This window comes from Megachile rotundata, chromosome 1 (assembly GCF_050947335.1).
Source record: "Megachile rotundata isolate GNS110a chromosome 1, iyMegRotu1, whole genome shotgun sequence".
NCBI classification, from domain to species: domain Eukaryota; kingdom Metazoa; phylum Arthropoda; class Insecta; order Hymenoptera; family Megachilidae; genus Megachile; species Megachile rotundata.
The window spans coordinates 3,635,613-3,656,103 of NC_134983.1; the positions used below are offsets into that span (position 1 = coordinate 3,635,613).

General features: G+C 34.2%; 1 protein-coding gene across 2 annotated transcripts in view; it reads right to left on the reverse strand.

Annotated features, from left to right (window-relative positions):
• cnn (phosphodiesterase 4D interacting protein centrosomin) overlaps positions 1-20,491 on the reverse strand; it is a 129,818-nt gene that overhangs the window by 83,081 nt on the left and 26,246 nt on the right. For both annotated transcript variants that reach the window (XM_012288385.2, XM_003704634.3), the window contains exon 2: positions 5,470-5,528. In XM_012288385.2, coding sequence (XP_012143775.1) covers positions 5,470-5,528 — 59 coding nt within the window. The remainder of the gene's footprint in view (positions 1-5,469; positions 5,529-20,491) is intronic.

Genomic DNA, 20,491 nt, shown 5'->3' on the forward strand with positions numbered 1-20,491 from the left:
AATTTACAAGTTCCGTTTGAAAATTTGATAATGCTACTGCTAAAAGTCCGAGTAATTTCAGGACATTAAGTACAAACCGTGTCTTTGCACATCTAACTTCGCAGAAATGCAGTCAGAAATTCCAGTTACATTTTCAAAACTTGATAGAATTTTATCACGGGACAAAGGGATTCACGGGATTCATCGAGTACAATGGGTCTCTGGTTCTCGCCAGCGTATCGGTGATCCGTGGAATTTAATTAATTCAACTGGTCGAATGGTAGCGAACCTCGACTGTTTTAATTAACGTCGTCCGATCTGCAAGATCTCGAAACAACGAACGACAAATCCGTCTCTGTATACTCGAAGCGGAGTATGCAGCACAGAAAATTAAAAGCGTGCTGCTCGCAGCTGTCGTAAGTCGAGCCTCGTGTTTCGCGCGTAGACGAAAATCAAACAGCGATGGAACGGCGAGCACGTGCAATTTTATCTATAGATCCACGGATCACGGAAACGCGGTTGAAACCGGAGCAAAATGTCGGCCAGCTCTGGCACAGATTCGTTTAACCGACGTCCAAATTTATGCGTTACTACAAAGCAACGTTGGCCAGGTTGGTCTGGCCCGGCTTTTGGCCACTGGCCACGACTCTTGCTGGTACCGCCGTTTAGGATCTTTCTTTCCGTTTTAAATGACCACTATCTCGCTGGAAGATTAACGAGAATGGCGACAGAGATCATAGCAAGTGTTTCAATTAGTGTTACTCTCGTGATCGATTAAGATGTTCAGACGTCGGACGAAATAGGTGAAAACAATGGCTAAAAGTTCGGGCGTGACCCCTGTCGGTAGACTAGGGATTACGTCGGAGCCTGCGTAGACGTGAAATAGCTGTAACAGCATGGAAGAAGGTTCGTTGACCTGTTTTCATCGTGATAGATGCAATTACCGAGACGCCAGCCCGTGCGAATTCTCATGTTTTCTGTAGTAAGGGGATGCGTGGCTAAATTATTATACTCGAGAGATTTCTTTTTGAAAATATACATAAGATACGACTTTCATTTATTTAACGATGTTAACCCTTAACTCTTTGGAACACGATTGCATTAAAAATGTCCCATCCTTTTAATGCATGGTATAACATTTTTAAACTCATCTCGAAATATTGCAATAATATACGCATAGAAACTCATGTGGCATGAGCAGACTATTAGAGTTTCAACGGATAATAACAAATTGAGTTAAATTATTATATCTTTATGTTTTTATATTATGTGACTCTTTTGTTAATAAAAATATACCAATTTTGTTTAATTTAAAACGTAATAAAGTTTCTGTGCAATATGGGTCGATTTTATTTTCTGAAATTCTGCCTCAAAGAGTTAATGGTCATACTTCATCAGAATAACATACCTGACATACTGGAATAATACTTATATTCACACCTGAAATTTTTAAATTTAATAATTGGAAAATTTACAACTTTGCAAGTTTCAGATTCTGAAAAATTATAAATTTGAAAATTTGAAAATTGTGGAATTTGAAAATTTGGAAAACTTTTTAATTTTGTGGAAAATCATCTCTATATTATCTTAAATATCGCAAATCTAGAAATAGTATTCTAAACGTTCTACTTTAAGACATTTAAAGTTTGAAAAACACTGTTATCGAAGAATGCAGAAGAGAAGTTTTGAAGATATCTATCGCATGTCTACCCGATTTCGCTTCTTAAAACTTTGATTATAAATCCAAAAGTTACGTGTGTAAAATCCTAAACTTCACCTATTTTTAGATGCCTGCGAGTGGCGTATCCTCTTACATATAGATTACCTCATTTGCGAAATACTTTGTATCCTCGAAAACAAATTTCTAGGACGATCATTTTCTTGTCAGCAGGATTATTGGGCAATCAACTGTTCGACACTGATGAACGTTGTCGATACAGGGTCAATTGCCGAAGGGAAATAGTCAATAAAGGTAGTTTCACTAGGGAAAGAGGAAGGTAACTGATCGTCCCATTGTCATCAGACCCAATATCGGTGACCTCTCGTTTAAGCAATCAGTTAATCTACAGGAACATCATCTGTGCGCGACATGTTCACTCGAGGTCGAACTGCAAGTAATAAAGATGTCTCTATAATCGATTTTTATATAAAGATCCATAGTGATCATAGAGCGTTAAATTATATCCGTTCCATCGTGACGATCGATAAATCTTAACGACTCGTTGATCATCGAATTACCATGCGAAACGCAATGCATCATTTGCGAAGATGAAAACGTACATTATTCAAGAGGGTAAAGTAGTCTGACAGCTTGAATATAAAGCTATTTTTAAATGTTCTTTTTTCAATAAATTGACAGTTTGTTTGAATATTTGGGGATAAAAGGTTGTAGGAAAGGTTAAGGTGAGTGCGACTATTCTAAGCGAAAATAACCTTTTTATTTCTCGCACCTACACAAGAAATAATGTTTAAGGTCAGCGAAATTTCTATAGTTCCACTATAAATTTTACGTATTGATGAAACTTTTGAAGTTTCTGAATTTTGCGTTTTATTTTCATTATTATTCCAATATTTGAAAACGAATTCAAATTCAAGCGAAATCCACCTCTAACTTTTCCTCTCACGCAATTTTATAAGAACAGTACAGAGTATGAAAAAAATAGTAATTTTATTTCATTTTTAAATCAGTTTAGTTTATTTCAAAATTAAACGACAGAATGTTATTAAATAAAGAGAAAAAGGCAGAAGTAAAAATAAAAGAATTACACCGCGCAATTAATAATTTTTTGTTCATATAAAAAGGATCATCTCAAGAACGGGAAATAAATTGACGCAAGAGCTACATCGTTAATTCGAATTACAAAATGTATCGACATAAAATGGGATAAATACAAGATTTAAAGGTCTCTGTTACGGGAAAGCGTGTATGTAAATGTTTTATGCAAGGGAAAGAGGCCTTGGAATCATCTCTGTTGTCTCCCCATAAAAAAAGTAAAGACTCGCGGTTATGAAAAGCTACACAACTTGGAGAACAGAATAGAAACACGCAATTTTTTCAGGTGAAAAAAGTTTAATCTGAACGAGCTAAATGGTTTATAATTCCACTCAAACATTTTGACGAAAAATTAAGATATAGCTGTGAGTCGAAATTTTGACGATGGAATACTTAGGCTTTATTTAGGTAAGGTAAATAGTGCTCAAACAAGTTCCAGTAATTAACAATCGAGTAGGAATTTTATTAGCGACATTTCTACTTATTTTGAAGGTTTAAACTAATTAAAATTTAATAGTAAAAAGGTTTTAGATAGGTGTAATTAGTTTCTGTAATGCAATAATTACGTCACGCAGAAATATTATTATACAATATTTCAAGATTCAATGTTTTTAAAATAAGCTTCAAAAGAATTCCAGCAAGCGAGTACTTTTGTTAAAGTTGTAATTAATATGTCATATAATCTTGTACACAGTTGTTTGGATTTATTGAATAATGTTTAATATTGTTTTAGATATATTTTATAATAGAAAATTGTTAATCTTTCTTCTCATTAATTTTGTTTCAATATTGAAATTAAGTACTGTATTTTTTCACTAGTACGTGATAATATGGCACTGACCTGTCATTAAACGCCATTGACACAGACGCCATTTTGCATGAGACCGAATTATTAAACGAATCAACTTCGGTGAATTTATTATACTGTTAATACTTCCTGTATTACAATATATTTTATATTCTGTACATTTATGTTAATGTCAATACTAAAATATTATTTTGTTTGTTTTCAAACTTGTCATAATATCAAGATAACACGCCATGAATATTATGCAGTTATTGAACTACATGAACATTTTTAAATCTTAATTAATTTTTCTTCCGCAAATGTAGATTCTTATTATTTTATTTGAAAGTATAAAATTTTCCCTACCAAATGAACGTATTTAATTTTACATTGTTTAAATATAAAAGAAATTGCAATTATCTGTACCGTTTCCTTAATCGTTGGACCACTGGGACATTTATCCTAATGACTTGGGCTACATTTAGCTATGCAGAGAAAATACGAATATGCTGGATACTAATGAAAATTAATTCCGCAAAGTACGTAGAAATATTAGTCGATGTTTTAATTCCATTCATGGAACAATCAGATTCTGTAGAGCAGATATTTGAGCCGTTTATTAACAACGTTAGTAACTAACTTCAAAAGAAGGGAAAGCAGTTTCATGCACGAAATGCGGATACACTTTGAATATGCTAATTATAACTTTAGAAATTGCACCTGCCACTACTCCGAGTAGATTTTAGGACTTAAAATTGTTATTTGAGCCCTTTACTTTGGAAGTGGTCTAAGTTCATTTATCAGTCGAATGAACTTGGGTTGTTTCAAATTTTCTGATAAATCTAGTTGTTAATTTTGAAAGTGGGTCAAGTCTATTTTTGGTGAGAAGACACATATTATTCACTCAATAATTGATATTATTGTGATAGGAATTGTAAATTTAACTCTCTTGAGCATAAATTTAGGCATAAATGAACTTAGACCACTTTCCAAACAAACGGCTTACTTCAGCAAAATAATGCAACCGTACATTGAAGATTTACTAAAGAATGGTTTCAAACCAAAAATAGCATGTTAATGCAGTGAGTGCCTGATCTACGACCTAAACCCAATTGAAAATCGTTGTAAAATCCTCGTAAGGTGAACGCGAATGTCAAGCATTATGCTTAAAAGCATATGGCGCCTAAAAGCAGCATAAAGTAAGCTTGAGATAGTGTAGAAATGTTACTCTTAGAAGTTTCAAGTAAAAACATAAACAGTAGGATCTTTTTAGTAATTTGTAAAAATGGTGGAAATATTAGTACATAAAAACGAAGTAAAAGATTCTAGCTGTATATTGTAAATAAAGCATTGTAGTATAAGTTATATATGTATTTTTATAAAATTATACATTTTAAGTATATACTTTTTACAAAACATATATTCTTCAAATTAATATCAGAAATAAATACTTATTTTATCTTAAAACTGATCAGATGTCTTTGTAATCTACATCATGACAGTAAATAGAATTTTAATACTTTTTACAAATTATATGAATTACCAAACAAATGCTACGTAAAACTATGAAAATTTCGCTGATTATATAACTATGTATACTGAATGTGCAACATATTACGTTTTATAAACTTGCCACAAAGTAGAGCAGTATGAAGCACAGCAATATCTCACTTTTAATACTATTTATATGATCAGTGATAAATTTTAATATTTATTTATTCGAAGCTGCAATGTTCCGCATTACATACATATACATATATGTAGTTACCCTACATGCAAACTTTTCTAAAGACTAACTATGCAAAAATTCAATTCATTTATTTAGCATTCGATTTTAAATGAGGATGTCTCTTTCAAAAATAAATGACAAGAAACAATTCGGAGATATTTATCAATATTGAAATGAAGATGATCGTAATTTTTTACTTACCGTTTATTAATGGTAGAGGAGTCTGGCTCATAGTAATGTCTTGTAACGGCAGGTTTGTGCTGTAACAGAATGAAAACAAACGTATCAATTAGAGTGAAATTGCAATTAATTAGTAGTCGAAATAAAATTACACATGTGCGAGTTCGACATGTTCCACATTAATATATTCCGCATAAATTCACATAATTTGGATAAATGTTTACCATAATTGATCGAAAACTACGGTAATTACTTAAACAAAATTATGAAATAAATTATTAAATAAAAACCGTAAAATAATTCCGAATATCGTATAAATTACATCAATAATTTAACGCAACAAACTGAAGTACTGCATTACATTAAAATATTAATTTTTAACTTTTTATTGCATGATGTTTTCAATGTTGAAAAATAATTCTCTTTTAGATTGTCATAGTTAATATTAATGAGAAAATAACAATAAACAAATATTTTCAATGAGAAAATTGATTTCAACTGATACAATATTGCACATTTGCAGCATTTTGAAAAGAATAAATAAAAAATTATATATGAAATATAAGAATTGTTACCAATAATTTAATGATTTATGAATCACGATATGTACTAACGTTTTCCACAATATGAGTACGTCACAATATATTATTTTATGCAATATATTTGTAACATAATGCAACGAAGAATTAATACCTTTTATCTTATACCTTGACATTTTCACTATGACCAAAAATAAATATATTTTTTATTTTATTTATTAATGATTTATACGGGTCTTTCTTTTTACTAAGTTCTTAATATTTGCTGATGATCTCAAAATGTATCATAGCATTAGTAATCCACAATGTGTTCATCGAATTCAATATGATCTTAACAGACTTCACCATTGACGTTATCCCTCAATTTAACCACGTATCACGTTGTTAGTAAATCAGTAATTATTTACAAGCATCACACAATATTATGTAACTTGATAATTATTTACAAGTTTTAAACATTATTTATAATTACACAATTGATGGTCAATCGCTGTCTGCAATGAATATTGTTAGAGATCACAATTTCTGTTTTATGATACATTTACAAAATACTCTTCTTAAATTATTAGTCTTGAATTGCTGGATCTCATTTGTAGCGTCTCAACATTTTTTAAGAACGCTATACTGACAACTAATTTACCTATTTCAGAATACAGAAACATAATTTAGTCTCCGTACAATAAATCTGATAATAATCTCTTGCACTATTTTGACAAGTTGATTCGTGACGCACTCGCACTTCAACTGTAACAAATCTAACTGCAACTTTTAATATGCTTCAATCTGGTGTTCGAGTCCAATTAAAATTTACATAGTCAAGGACTGCCAAGTACAAAACTGACATGGCATTTCAGTTTTCTTTCTCTGCTTTAACTAGTTAACTGTGGTGATCTTTTTGCAAAGCGCGCACCAGTGTGTGTCGCAATAATCAAGCGATGACGAGTTAGCTCTCAAGAATTTATGAATCCATCTCAAATCATTTACTTTTTTTATTTGTTTATTTCATTTCGTATTGACCTCTAAACATTTTAAACATATTACAATTTACGAATATAATTTAGTTTTCGCCAAAATTACAATTTAAATATCAAATTGTAACAAAATTTTACGCATGTCGGATATAGTCGTGATGACACAAAATTCTGCCACATCTCCATGACGGATATAGTCGTCAAACACACTTAACTGGTTAATATTGCACTTGTGATTAGTTAGTGCTGACTGATACACCTTACAAATAAATCATAGGGCAAGGTGTTAATGGTACTGAATGCACGCAACATAAATTTAGAAACCTTGCTATTGAGCACAGTGGTTCTCCCATGCCCTTTAACTTTCATAACTACGATTTAATTCTTAATAATATAAACCTCCAAACAGAGTAAAAGAAAAATACTCGACGCTTTATTCTTTTGCATAATAATGAAAGTTACATCTTGCCCGACGATAGTCGAGCTTTCCTCAAGTTGCCTAAGAACTGTAATTTGTAATTGTTCAGTAACAACATCGCAGTAATTATGGTCGCTTGAGTTGAATATATTATGTTAATCCAGTGCATCATTATATTGATATATTCAGAAACTCCAGAGTATCATTAAACCATTTAATAACCGATCTTGTATTTTAATATGTATTAATTATAATACATTTTGTTGATATGCAACATGTATATTATATATTAAATATATTATATTTTCTCTCGCCACGTTTCTTTTTTATTAAAACTATAATTTATTTACTTGTTCTAAACAGTTGTAAAACCATAAAACGTTGAATCGCCCCTACATTAAATACTTTTGTATGAAGGGTCCTGTGAATAAATAAATAAAATAAAAGTACATCCTCTCTGTATAGTTCTGTTTGTACATTTCGATACGTTATACTTGCACAAATATTCACACAAGCGATTACCTTCGACAAAAAAATCAAACGTACGATAAGTGTGGTTACAATGCCATTCTCTAAAGAGAAAGAAGAGGGACAGAAATGCTTTTTTTAAGTTTCTTCGAGACGATAATGAAAGGACGGTCTTTGACTGTAGCTCAAAGACCGTTTATTTTCGGAATACGGCCGAAAATGGAGCGAAGGCACGTGGTGCCTTCTGATTCCACAGGAAATAGACTCAACGAACTAGACCGAATTAGATGAAACTTTTAAAAAGGATCAAGATGAAGGCTAACTTCTATTTCCAGAACGACGAGCAATCAGGAGCAAAACATCCTCGGTAGTAAGGACGAACTTCGGACATAGATTAAGGATTAATCAGCCGAATCGACTGCGATTTAAGTAATCTAAAGAATTCTGTTGGAATCTTGCCCTGTCCACCTTCGTATATCACAGATAACAGGCATATGTCGATATAAATTCATTGGAAATTTCTCAAAAATGTTAAGGCTGAATTATTAATCCATCTACTGCCACTCAAAGGAACATTTTGCATTGCAGATTTAATTTTAAGAAAAAACACATAAATTTTCGGAAGATAATATTTAGTTACAGATATGCAGTCCCTGGCCATCGAATTAAGACCACTATAAATTTTTCATGTTTTTTCGAATTTTTGACAGTTCAGCATTTTTCACATTTTCCGTAAAAATAGAAGACCTGTCCAAATTGTAATGATATAATTTATTAGCTATTACATGATACACTATTACTGTACATAACAGTATTAACACATGTTAATATCGTGTATTGCTACCCATGCTTTTATACTTCGTTTTTATATCTTTTTTATATATTCATTATTTTTCCAAATATCTGTAATTCTTGTTTTCAACACAGATAATGTGGTGCCTGGAGAATTGTAAACTAGTCTTTTGACCAGGTTCCATTCATCACGTGCTTTTGATACTCAAGCTTAACGTAAAACCCTCGCATGGACCTTAATCGCTCATCACCCACACAATTTGATTATTATTACGATAGTAACAAACCAATTGCTCTGTATATATCGTTATCAACGTATTTAATAATAATTTTGCATGACCTAAGACAATTTTCCATATATGACATAATGTTATAGTCATAAAAGTAAAATTATTTCATGTGGTCCTAATTCAATGGCCAGGGCCTATAGTACTAAAATAGATTGTAGTAAAAAAAGGTACTACGAAATATCTCGTAGCTAGCGGTTTTAGTGCAGACGCTTACTACAAAATATCTCGCAGTTAACAGTGAATGGGTACAAAACATCTATTATGAATACTTTTGTCAGGTTATAATCTTGCCCTGTTCATCTTTGTATGTCATAGATAGACATATAGGTTCCCTATGTCGATAAAGGTTTCATTCTTGTGAACAAGACAATAACAATTATTTCATTCTTGTGGACAAGACAACAACAAATTATGTAATGTAATAACACCGTTATTGTTGGGTTAATGCAGAATTTTCCTTGAACATATACTTACACACTTTCGTATTTTATAAAAATTTTATGAATCAATGTGTACTGCTTTTGTTCCCGCGTTAAAAGAGCGATTCACAGCTGGGATGTGGACACTTGCCAGATAAAAATTGCAATCGTGACTTAGTCAATCCTGGGTTAGGTTAAGGTTTTTGGTAAAATGTAGGAAATCAACATAGTGTTTTTTACGTATGCACAGTATAGGAAAGTTACAAATTTTTATATTTCTATAAACTTCATTTCTCTAATTTTCACAACTGTAAATTTAAGAATTTCGAATACGTTTAAAAATTATCAGTGCTTAAATTTCTAAGTACTTAAAATAAATACCCTAATCTCTGATTTCTAAATTTTTAATGTGAAAATTTTCTGATCTCAAAATGTTTATATGACTAGCCTTATAAATTTAAAAATATCTAACTAAAACATTTTTAAACTTTTTCAACTTCTTCATTATCCAAAATTTTAAATTTTCAAATCTCCTAATTCACAAATTTAAAATTTTTTAAATTCAGTACTTAAAAAATTTCCAAATCCACAAGTCCAAAATGTCGAAGTTTCCAATTATAAAAATTTCAAATTTTCAAATCTTCTTATTTTCTAAATTCCCAAATTCTTAAGTCTCCTGAATATCCACATTCCTGAATCTTCACAATATCCCAAATTCCCGAATCTATCGATTTCTCAAATCGCCAAATCCCTAAATCTCTACAACTCCCAGATTACTAAAATCCTAAGCATCTAATATTACATCTTCATCATATTCAAGTTTTGTCAAGAATTTTCTAAACTACAAATTTCGTAATGACTATATTTACAGGAAAACACATAAATAACTAGATATTCGCGAACAGCTATTCTTTCATTGCATCAATCCCCCTATACAACTTTTAGCAAAGGTCACATTGATGGGTTCTGTCACCATGTAACTTAAAACGACATATTATGGATTCCTGGACTAATTGCGAATGCTGTAAATACACAGCATGGACTAACCAATTTGCTACACTAATCAAAATACTATAAAACTCCATTTAGACTACTTATTCATGTGCACAAATGTACAGGTGAAACTGCCAGATACCACTTTTCGTCAGAGAATCAAACTTTCTTAAAATGGGCTAAAACTCCTAGAAAAGTTGTCAAATGTACCAAAAGGTGGTTAATGAATGGTTCGAGGGCGGAGAGCAAAAGAGAGTAAAAGTATAAGGATATAAAACATTTTCTGTCAAAAGTTGTCATAACGAGATGATTAACATCGACCTAGATTTTGATTTCGATAATCATCGTTTTAACGAATGGTAGATTAACGTAATGTAAAACTGTTTGTGTGTCATGTCAGTGATATATAGTCGCGAGCCACTTCAAACCATGGGCAAAAGCAATAAGGAAATGCAGTATTTCCAGAAAGGTTTAATATAGATTTCATCCAAATGCTATTCCTGCAGACCGGTGTTGAAACGTAAAATGAGTAATTAACGGATAACGTTCCTCCAGCGGGTTGTCGCGAATCTTAACAAGTTCTAAGAGTTCTACTATTATTCGCCACCGCACCGTGCTGTCTGGAAAAGCCGACTGTGTCGAGTTCTCAAACGATCGATGCTTAGAAACTTACCTCAAACGTAACAGATCTCGTTATGTAACCAAACGGATTAATGAATTCATTAAAATTATTAAATTTCAGAAGCAGTCGAACTTAAAATAATTAATAATTGTCTAATTAATTGATTAGTAATTATGACATCAATCAAATAATTAAACAATTAATTATCGATTAATGAATTAAAGGAGTGATTAATTATGTAATTAATTAAATTGGTTGAGCGTTCATATCAATTAATTGTAAATATTTATAAATATGTTAATTATTGTATGAACGACGGTATATTTTTTATTACTTATGAATTAATACTAGATGTAAGTACGAGTCAAAATGACTCATCTTACACTCTTCTTTTTTAAATTACAGAAATTATTAAGTCGCTTTTGACGAAATTTATAGCTTTTGTCAACATAAAGCACAATTGTATTAATTATTACGTCTCATCTCTTATTTATTATTGTACTAACAAGGGAACATATCCAACCCAGACACGCCGATTTTGATGAAACTTATGTGAGATATGGTTCTCAAAAAAATATTTGACACGTATTTTTTTTATCGGCAATCGTGCATATGGAAGGGGTGAAAATAGCCCCCAAAGTTAAAGGCTGAAATCATATTTTTGGGAATTTCTTCGGAATTAAAGGAGATAATTAGATGCTTTCTTTTGTAAAATGTTGGTCTTTAAATAGGGAATTTTTGTGCGGAAAAAAATTTCAATAAACTTTATTTGTTTAAATAATATTTTGAAAATTTATAATTTGTGTTGAAATTTTTACACTAAATGTTGATCTATTTTTTTGCAACTTCGTGTACGTAAACTATGGACAAAAATAGAGGATACGCGTTTTTGGAATTTGTTGTTTGTTGCAATGTTTAGTAGATATATAATTTAAAATCACCTCCTGTGAAGAGGGGTAATCAGCATTTTTATTAAAAATATCATTATTTTTACAATCTTTTACCATACTTTAGACATTTTATACCTCTTCATATGCCGTTAATTGATTTCTGAACAATTATTGTAAGCGTCACAGGTATGAGCGTGACGCGGTTATAATCAACGCCGTAAGGAACATAGGCATTTATGGTCAATATGGATAAAAAATAATTTAATTTAATTCTATTTTCTTAGTTTCTTAAAAAATCCCAATGTTTCCAAAAGTTCTAAATATTTTATTTAGATTGAAGACTTTACGCCTGTAAAAGTATAAAAGCAGTATTGGCCATAAATGCCTATGTTCCTTACGGCGGTGTTTATAACCGCGTCACGCTTATACCTGCGACGCTTACAATAATTATTCAGAAATCAATTAACGGCATACGAAGAGTTATAAAATGTCTAAAGTATGGTAAAAGATTGTAAAAATAATGATATTTTTAATAAAAATGCTGATTACCCCTCTTCACAGGAGGTGATTTTAAATTATATATCTACTAAACATTGCAACAAACAACAAATTCCAAAAACGCGTATCCTCTATTTTTGTCCATAGTTTACGTACACGAAGTTGCAAAAAAATAGATCAACATTTAGTGCAAAAATTTAAACACAAATCATAAATTTTCAAAATATTATTTAAACAAATAAAGTTTATTAAAATTTTTTTCCGCACAAAAATTCCCTATTTAAAGACCAACATTTTACAAAAGAAAGCATCCAATTATCTCCTTTAATTCCGGAGATATTCCCAAAAATATGATTTCAGCCCTTAACTTTGGGGGCTATTTTCACCCCTTCAATATGCACGATTGCCGATAAAAAAAATACGTGTCAAATATTTTTTTGAGAACTATATCTCACATAAGTTTCATCAAAATCGGCGTGTGTGAGTTGGATATGTTCCTTTGTAAGAGCAGCTAATCATCAAACATCCGTAAATCTAGTATTATGTAAATTTCATGAACAAATCGACCATTTGTTCAGTATATTATCCAGGTTGTCACATTTCTACTGTACCTCCTGTTAAAGAACCACATTCTGTCGACGTACAGAAACACGCTCAAATAATTATTATCAGAACTCTTTCAACGTATCATTAACTTTCGTCATCATTTGCCACTCCCCAAAGAAAGAGGACCACTGGTTCTCTTAACAGTCTATTTAGAAAACTGCAAGTGCAACGTAATTTCGTTCACCTCGCGAGACACAAATCGTTGTGACTGTGGTCTTCTCCTCTCACCGGCTGCACCCCAACATCCGACTCTGATATATTAAGCACAACCCTTACGTCCACGTTTAACTAATCCAGATCCAGACTTCTGAGAATCTTAGGACGCCTCAGAATTCGTTCGAACCGGAACGGACACGGGAAGAAAAGCGAACGCACCAAAGGGGTGACACCGACGTTTATATTATTAAGGTAAACTCCTCAAACAAGACTTGGTAATTAACAAATGAGTGTGAATTTTTAATGTTTAAATTAATCAAAATTAGATTTATACAAATATAAGTTTCTATAATTCAGTATTAATATCGCACAAACAAAATTCTGTTCGATACTCCACGATTTGATGTCTTTAACCCTAGAGTTTGGACGTTCAATGACCATTTGTATTTCAATTGAAGTTATACTATAAAAATAAATAATAAAGGATAATACGTAAACTAGCTTATGCAATGACTCTTTATCTCGATAATATAATTATCTTGATAATATAAATATTGTATATTATCGAAAGATAATATAATATACATTTTGACAAAATTATAACAATTTTCAATAATATTTAACAATTTTAACAATAATATCAATATAATCTAAAATACTATATTTTAAATCATTTTTCACTTATTATAAAGTCGCATAAATTCCCCAGAATACAGAAGGAGAAGAAAGCGAAAAAGATTACGCACAAAAAGATGTTTGTGCAGCAGTAAAAGCCTTTAAAATAGACACTCCGTTTCAGTGAAAAGTTTCATAAGCTAAAATTAATTCAGGAGAAAAAGCACATTATAATTAATCAAACGTATTTATTATAAATAAAGTATTTTGAAACATTTTAATTTTCTTTTAATAAATGATGAAAAAAAATGAAATTAATATATATTTAATATTTGTGACGAGAAGGACTTATTTTATATTAAATAATCTTATAAAAATATTAATTTCATTTTTATGTAGTGATTTAATCAGTTTCATCGTAAATACATTTTATACATTTAATAAAAAATTGAAGTATTTTTTTATGAAACATGTCACCGTATACATAATGTGAGAATTACGATACTAATGACGTCAAAGCTAATTACGAATTAATAAAACGACCATATGCGCGTTTATGATGCTACAATTAGTCACAGTAGGGATTCGTTGCATAATTCATAACGCATTTCATAACGTGCAAACGAAACAGCACAAAAATTACTGCACCACGTGTGGCGCAGTTCAATTCGTCATAAAATATTAAACAATATTTCTTAAAAGTGATTAAATATTTAATTCCTGAGAATCGAGTATATTAATTAGTTGCAAAAATAATGCATAATATAGCAATTTATAATTTTAGTTCATTTATGATTTGACAGCACATATTAATTTCAACGCGCAATTTTTCTGTCACTTCCAATAATCTGTCAAAAAAGAGTCTTTATCAAAACTGATTTCATCTTCAGTTAGTCACCAAGTACAATATTCGAAATCATCTACACGTGCTTCTGTAAAAAAATTACTAGTCTTAACTTGATGTCAAAATAAGTTTAATAACAAACCACATTAAAAACTATAACATAAAGTTTGCAAAAGATTTTAAAATTCAATAAATATATGTACTGCCTCTCCTTCCCTGATACTCTAAGCACGTGTTTATTTTGCCGAATGATTAATTCAGTGCTGGAGTACATACCGTGAACTTACGATTGACAACGAGTCGAATCAACGAAAAATTGATAAGATTACGAGCAATTTTATGAAATGACGCAAAGAGTTGTCGTCATCTGACAAAATGGAGGGTGGTTGTGTAAGTAATCAATACCGGAGAGCAGATATGGTGGCATGGACCGAAACAGGAGCACGAGGTATGAGCATTAATCGATTCTGTAGGGTGCGTTGCTTCCATAGAGTATCCAATATAAAGAATATGTTTTGTTAATCCATTTGTACACTGTTGGAAGTAACGGACAAAACAAATGAACTGCGCTATGCGCGTCCGAACACGCATCACGATGCTTTGTCCTACAGTTACAGTTTTACCTTCGTCTACGAAGCACCGCGCATTTTGTAAAGACATTTTTATATTATTAAAGTATTTTCCGTTCACCTCAGCACTGCAGTTTATTTTCCTGGAGCTAATCCTAACAGGTTATGGGCCCAGACACATTCTGGTCGCGTGTGGAAAATTAAACGAACATTTTTTAGTACGACGAATTTAATTCGCGATAGTGCAGTGAGTGTGAAAAGTTGTGAAAAGTTAAAGTTTTTGTCAAGATGAGTTCCTCAACTTCAGTGCGCATCGAACCACTCGGAAAAGACAATTACGACACGTGGAAAATTCAAGTGGAAGCTCTACTGATAAAAAACGACAACTGGAAGTACGTTAATGGCAATAAAATACGACCCGACGTAACTCAGGGCGAAGCGGCAACACAATGGGACGAAGCGGACGCAAAGGCAAGATCCGATTTGATATTAGCAATTAGCCCGTCCGAAATTAAACAAATTAAAAATTGCAAGACATCGAACGAGATCTGGAAGAAATTAGAAGGTATTTACCAGTCGAAAGGTCCGGCGCGAAAAGCGACGCTATTGAAGCAGCTTGCTTTGCGAAAAATGGCAGAAGGCGACGACGTGAGATCGCATATGAACTCTTTCTTTGACGCGGTCGACAAATTAGAAGACATGGAGGTTAAAATCAACCCGGATATGCTCGCCGTTCTTCTGCTGTACAGTTTACCCGGTTCGTTTGAAAATTTTCGGGTGGCCATCGAATCCCGAGATGAATATCCGACGCCCGAAGCGCTTAAAATAAAAATTTTAGAAGAGAGCGCTGCGCGAACCGATAAAGCAAAAGAGTCGAGTGATAGCGCGATGTGGGTAAGAAAATCGACCAAGCCGGACAGGTCAAACACAGCGCAATGGAAGCGCCATGATACCGCAACAGAAGAGCCGAATAAAAACGCGAAGGAAAAACTACGTTGTTTCCGCTGTAAAAAGATAGGACATCGAGTTTCGGAATGCCGCGGACTGTTCCGCGGGCAACGGCAGTCAACTGCAGGAATGGCTAAAGAAGATTTTTCCAGTAGCAGTGCACCAGGAGCGAAGGAAGTCGCTTTTCAGGCCGACCAACGCATTCGCGAAAAGGGTACAGAAGGGAAATGGTGTCTCGACAGCGGCTGTTCATCCCACATGAGCGGCGACGCGTCTTCTTTCGTCGAGATGAAAACGTCAACGTGCGATACGTTAAACCTCGCTAGCAGCGCATCAACACAGGTGGAAGGTCAAGGTACAGTGCGATTATCCATAAAAGACTCGAATTCGCGAAAAACTATAGAACTCCGCGACGCGCTGTTCGTTCCCGACCTTCGCATGAACCTTATGTCGGTCGCGAAAATTACCGATAAGGGATGCAGTGTTCTGTTTAGAAAGCATAACGCCACCGTGTTTGCACCCGACGGGGAAACAATTTTCACCGCTGACCGACGCGATAATTTATATTATGCACAATCCGCGTTTTTTGTGAGCGATGCAAATTTAAAAACGGTAAATGATATGGAATTGTGGCATCGGCGTCTCGGTCACGTTAACGAGGAAAGTTTGCGAAAAATAAATCGCGATAAAAGTATACGCGGCGTTTCCTTCGGAAAAGACGAAAAACTACCTACTTGCGAAATCTGTTTGCGATCAAAAATGACAAGATTACCGTTCCCAAAAAGTTCGAACCGTGCCGTAGGTGTTCTCGAGATAGTTCATACCGATATATGCGGACCGATGAGCGTCGAATCGATCGGCGGCGCGAAATATTTTATATTATTCATCGATGATTATACGCGATGGTGCGAAGTCTTTTTCTTGAAACAAAAGAGCGAAGCGTTATCTGTTTTTAAAAAGTTTAAAAATTTCGCTGAAAATCAAACAGGCGCGCGAATAAAGTATTTGCAGTCTGATAATGGTCGCGAGTTTCTCAGTAATGAGTTTAACGAATACCTAAATTCGTGCGGCATTAAAAGACGACTGACCGTAACGCACACGCCTCAACAAAACGGTGTAGCCGAGCGTAAAAATCGAACATTAGTTGAAACGGCGCGATGTTTACTTCTCCAGGCGGGACTGTCGAAGCGATTTTGGGCTGAGGCGATAGCGAACGCGAATTATACGCGTAATAGATTACCGTCTCGCGCTCTCGACGGCGACAACGCTTATTATCGATGGACACGTAAAGTACCGGACGCGTCGTATTTCAAGGTTTTTGGTTCGAAGGTCATAACCCGAGTTCGAGACCGTCAAAAGTCGAAATTCGAACCGCGCGCGCAAGAGGGAATATTCCTCGGTTATTCGGATGAAACAAAGGGTTTTAGAATATGGCTTCCCGACGAGAACCGCGTCGATATATCTCGAGATGTAAAATCGGCAGACGAGACGTTAAAAGGGCCACTGAAAATAAATTGCGAAGAGCGAGCGAGAAACGAGAATTCGTATTCCGAAAATAATGTAGAGATAGATATTCAAAATGATAAAACAACCTCGAAAGTCATGGAAAGCAGGGATCAGTTGAGAAACGATAGTCAAACAATCGATCGCGAGAATAGTATCGTTGAAGTGCCCATAAATCCTTCGCAACAGTCCGATTCTATTCCGACACGCGTGAACGAAGTCAGGTACCGGGTAGGTAGGCCACGAATTATCCGGACCGGGAGCCGTGGTAGGCCGAGAAAAGTACGCGGTACGGTCGAAACTCAAAACGATATTCAAAGTGATTCTCAATCTGAAGGAGAGAACGAATTATTCGAAGACGCCGTATCTTCGCATCCGACGGAATCAGCTGGTATGGCCGAGATACCGCTGCAAACCGCGCTTTCCGGCCCGGATAAAACGGAGTGGCGTGTCGCGATTCGGGAAGAAATAGCGGCGATGTTAAAGAACGACGTATGGGAGATCGTTGAACGCCCTCGTGATCGCGAAGTCATTGGGTGTCGCATGGTTCTCCGCGACAAAATAAACACCGACGGACAGGTGACGCGGAGGAAGGCGCGTTTAGTCGCACGCGGTTTTGCTCAGCGCCCGGGTTTAGATTACGAAGAAACGCACGCGCCCGTTACGAGATTGAGCTCGATACGATTGATAATAGCTCTAGCCGTCGAATACGATATGCAAGTCCATCAATTGGACGTGTCAACTGCGTACTTGAATGGAGAAGTCGATAAAGATATTTTCATGACGATTCCGGACATTCTCCCTGACGCGTTGCGCGACATCATATCGGACGGACCCGTAGAATATAGTGATAAGGCGCGAAAAATGCTAAACGAATTATCGAGCGGCGATAAAGTATGTAAAATAAAAAAGGCTTTATACGGTTTGAAACAAGCGGGTAGGCAATGGAATAAACGCCTCGACGAAGAATTGCGAAACATGGATTTCGTCCCCCTCCATGCTGATCCATGCGTGTATATATTGCGAAAGGGGGAGCAATTTCTCGTTCTTGCCGTATATGTAGACGATATAGTAATAGCCGCGAAAGATTTTAAATGGTTAGAATGCATTAAGAAACAACTCATGCAAAAATTCGAAATGACGGATTTAGGGAAGATCGGACATTGTTTGGGTATCGAATTTGAGCACAACGGTACGGAAATAAAAATGCGGCAAAGCGCGTACACGAAAAGAGTTTTAGAAAAATTCGGCATGTTAAATTCGAATCCCGTGACGTCACCGATTGATCCTTCCCAGAAACTAACCAAATGCGAAAAACAAAGCGCCGACGTTAAAAATTTTCCGTACAGGGAACTCGTCGGATCCCTTATGTACTTGGCCACGGCCACACGCCCCGACATAGCTCATGCGGCCAGCAGTCTCAGCCAATTTAATTCGTGCTACGACCGACAACATTGTATCGCGGCAAAACGCGTACTACGTTACTTAAAAGGAACAATTGATCGCGGGATACGATTCCAAAAAGGCGACGGTATATTAAGGGGTTACGTAGACGCCGATTGGGGGTCGAGTTTGCACGATCGAAGGTCATACACCGGATTTATATTTTTGTTAAACAGCGGACCTGTAAGCTGGGAATCGCGAAAACAACGCACGGTTGCGCTTTCCACAATGGAAGCGGAGTACATGGCATTGTCGGAATCGACGAAAGAAGCAGTGCATCTGCAAAGTTTTTTAAAGGCCATAGGAATTTTTAAGCAGAAACATGTACCGATATTCAACGACAATCAGAGTACTATCGAATTGGCCAAAAACCCAACTTTTCATAGCCGTTCGAAACATATAGACATTAGACACCACTTTGTAAGAGAAAAATTAAAGGACGGCGAAATAAAAGTTTTTTACAAAGCGTCAAACGATCAGATCGCGGACGTATTAACAAAAGGTTTAACCGGCCCGCGTCATCAGAAATGTACCGCGTCTTTTATGTATAACGATCGACATTGTAAATAAATGCGTTGTAGTAATTAATTAGCGAAACATTGTATACATCAGCGATAAGCGTACATCCTTGTTTTGAGGGGGAGTGTTGGAAGTAACGGACAAAACAAATGAACTGCGCTATGCGCGTCCGAACACGCATCACGATGCTTTGTCCTACAGTTACAGTTTTACCTTCGTCTACGAAGCACCGCGCATTTTGTAAAGACATTTTTATATTATTAAAGTATTTTCCGTTCACCTCAGCACTGCAGTTTATTTTCCTGGAGCTAATCCTAACATACACTATATTGTAAGATATAACAAGGAGTGTATTGTTTATAAAGCGAAGACCTCGACGAGATCGCCTTTGACATAGCTTGATATAACAACTCAGATTTTTACAGTAAATGATCTTTTTTGAATAACAAGTTTCTTATTAATGATAGTGGGACTATAACACTAACAACGAGATCTAAAACAATCATTTATTAATTACAGTAGAGGCATTATATTGCATTGGAATGCGCTGTAGAAACGCAAAATTCTTGGAATTGGCAATATACTGTATGTATTGCAATATATTGCATTCATCGTTCGTGTGAAGTAATTGTTTAACATGTACACACCGTTACAAAATTTATAATCTCATTTTTATATGGAACTATTCTAATGTGGGATAAAATTAAAAAACCTAACTTTAATATTTTTTAAATTATATATATGTTTGAATATTTCTTATCACTGCAACGATTATTTAAAGAATGTATTTCAAACCAAGGTTCCGAAATTTTTATTTAGTTTTGTAATAATTAAACAATAATTGAGACTTAAAATGGTAACTACTAATTGAATGGTTTTCAAATTATTTTTTAAAATTCAAAATTAACAGTTAATTATATTTAATTAAATTCAAATCTAA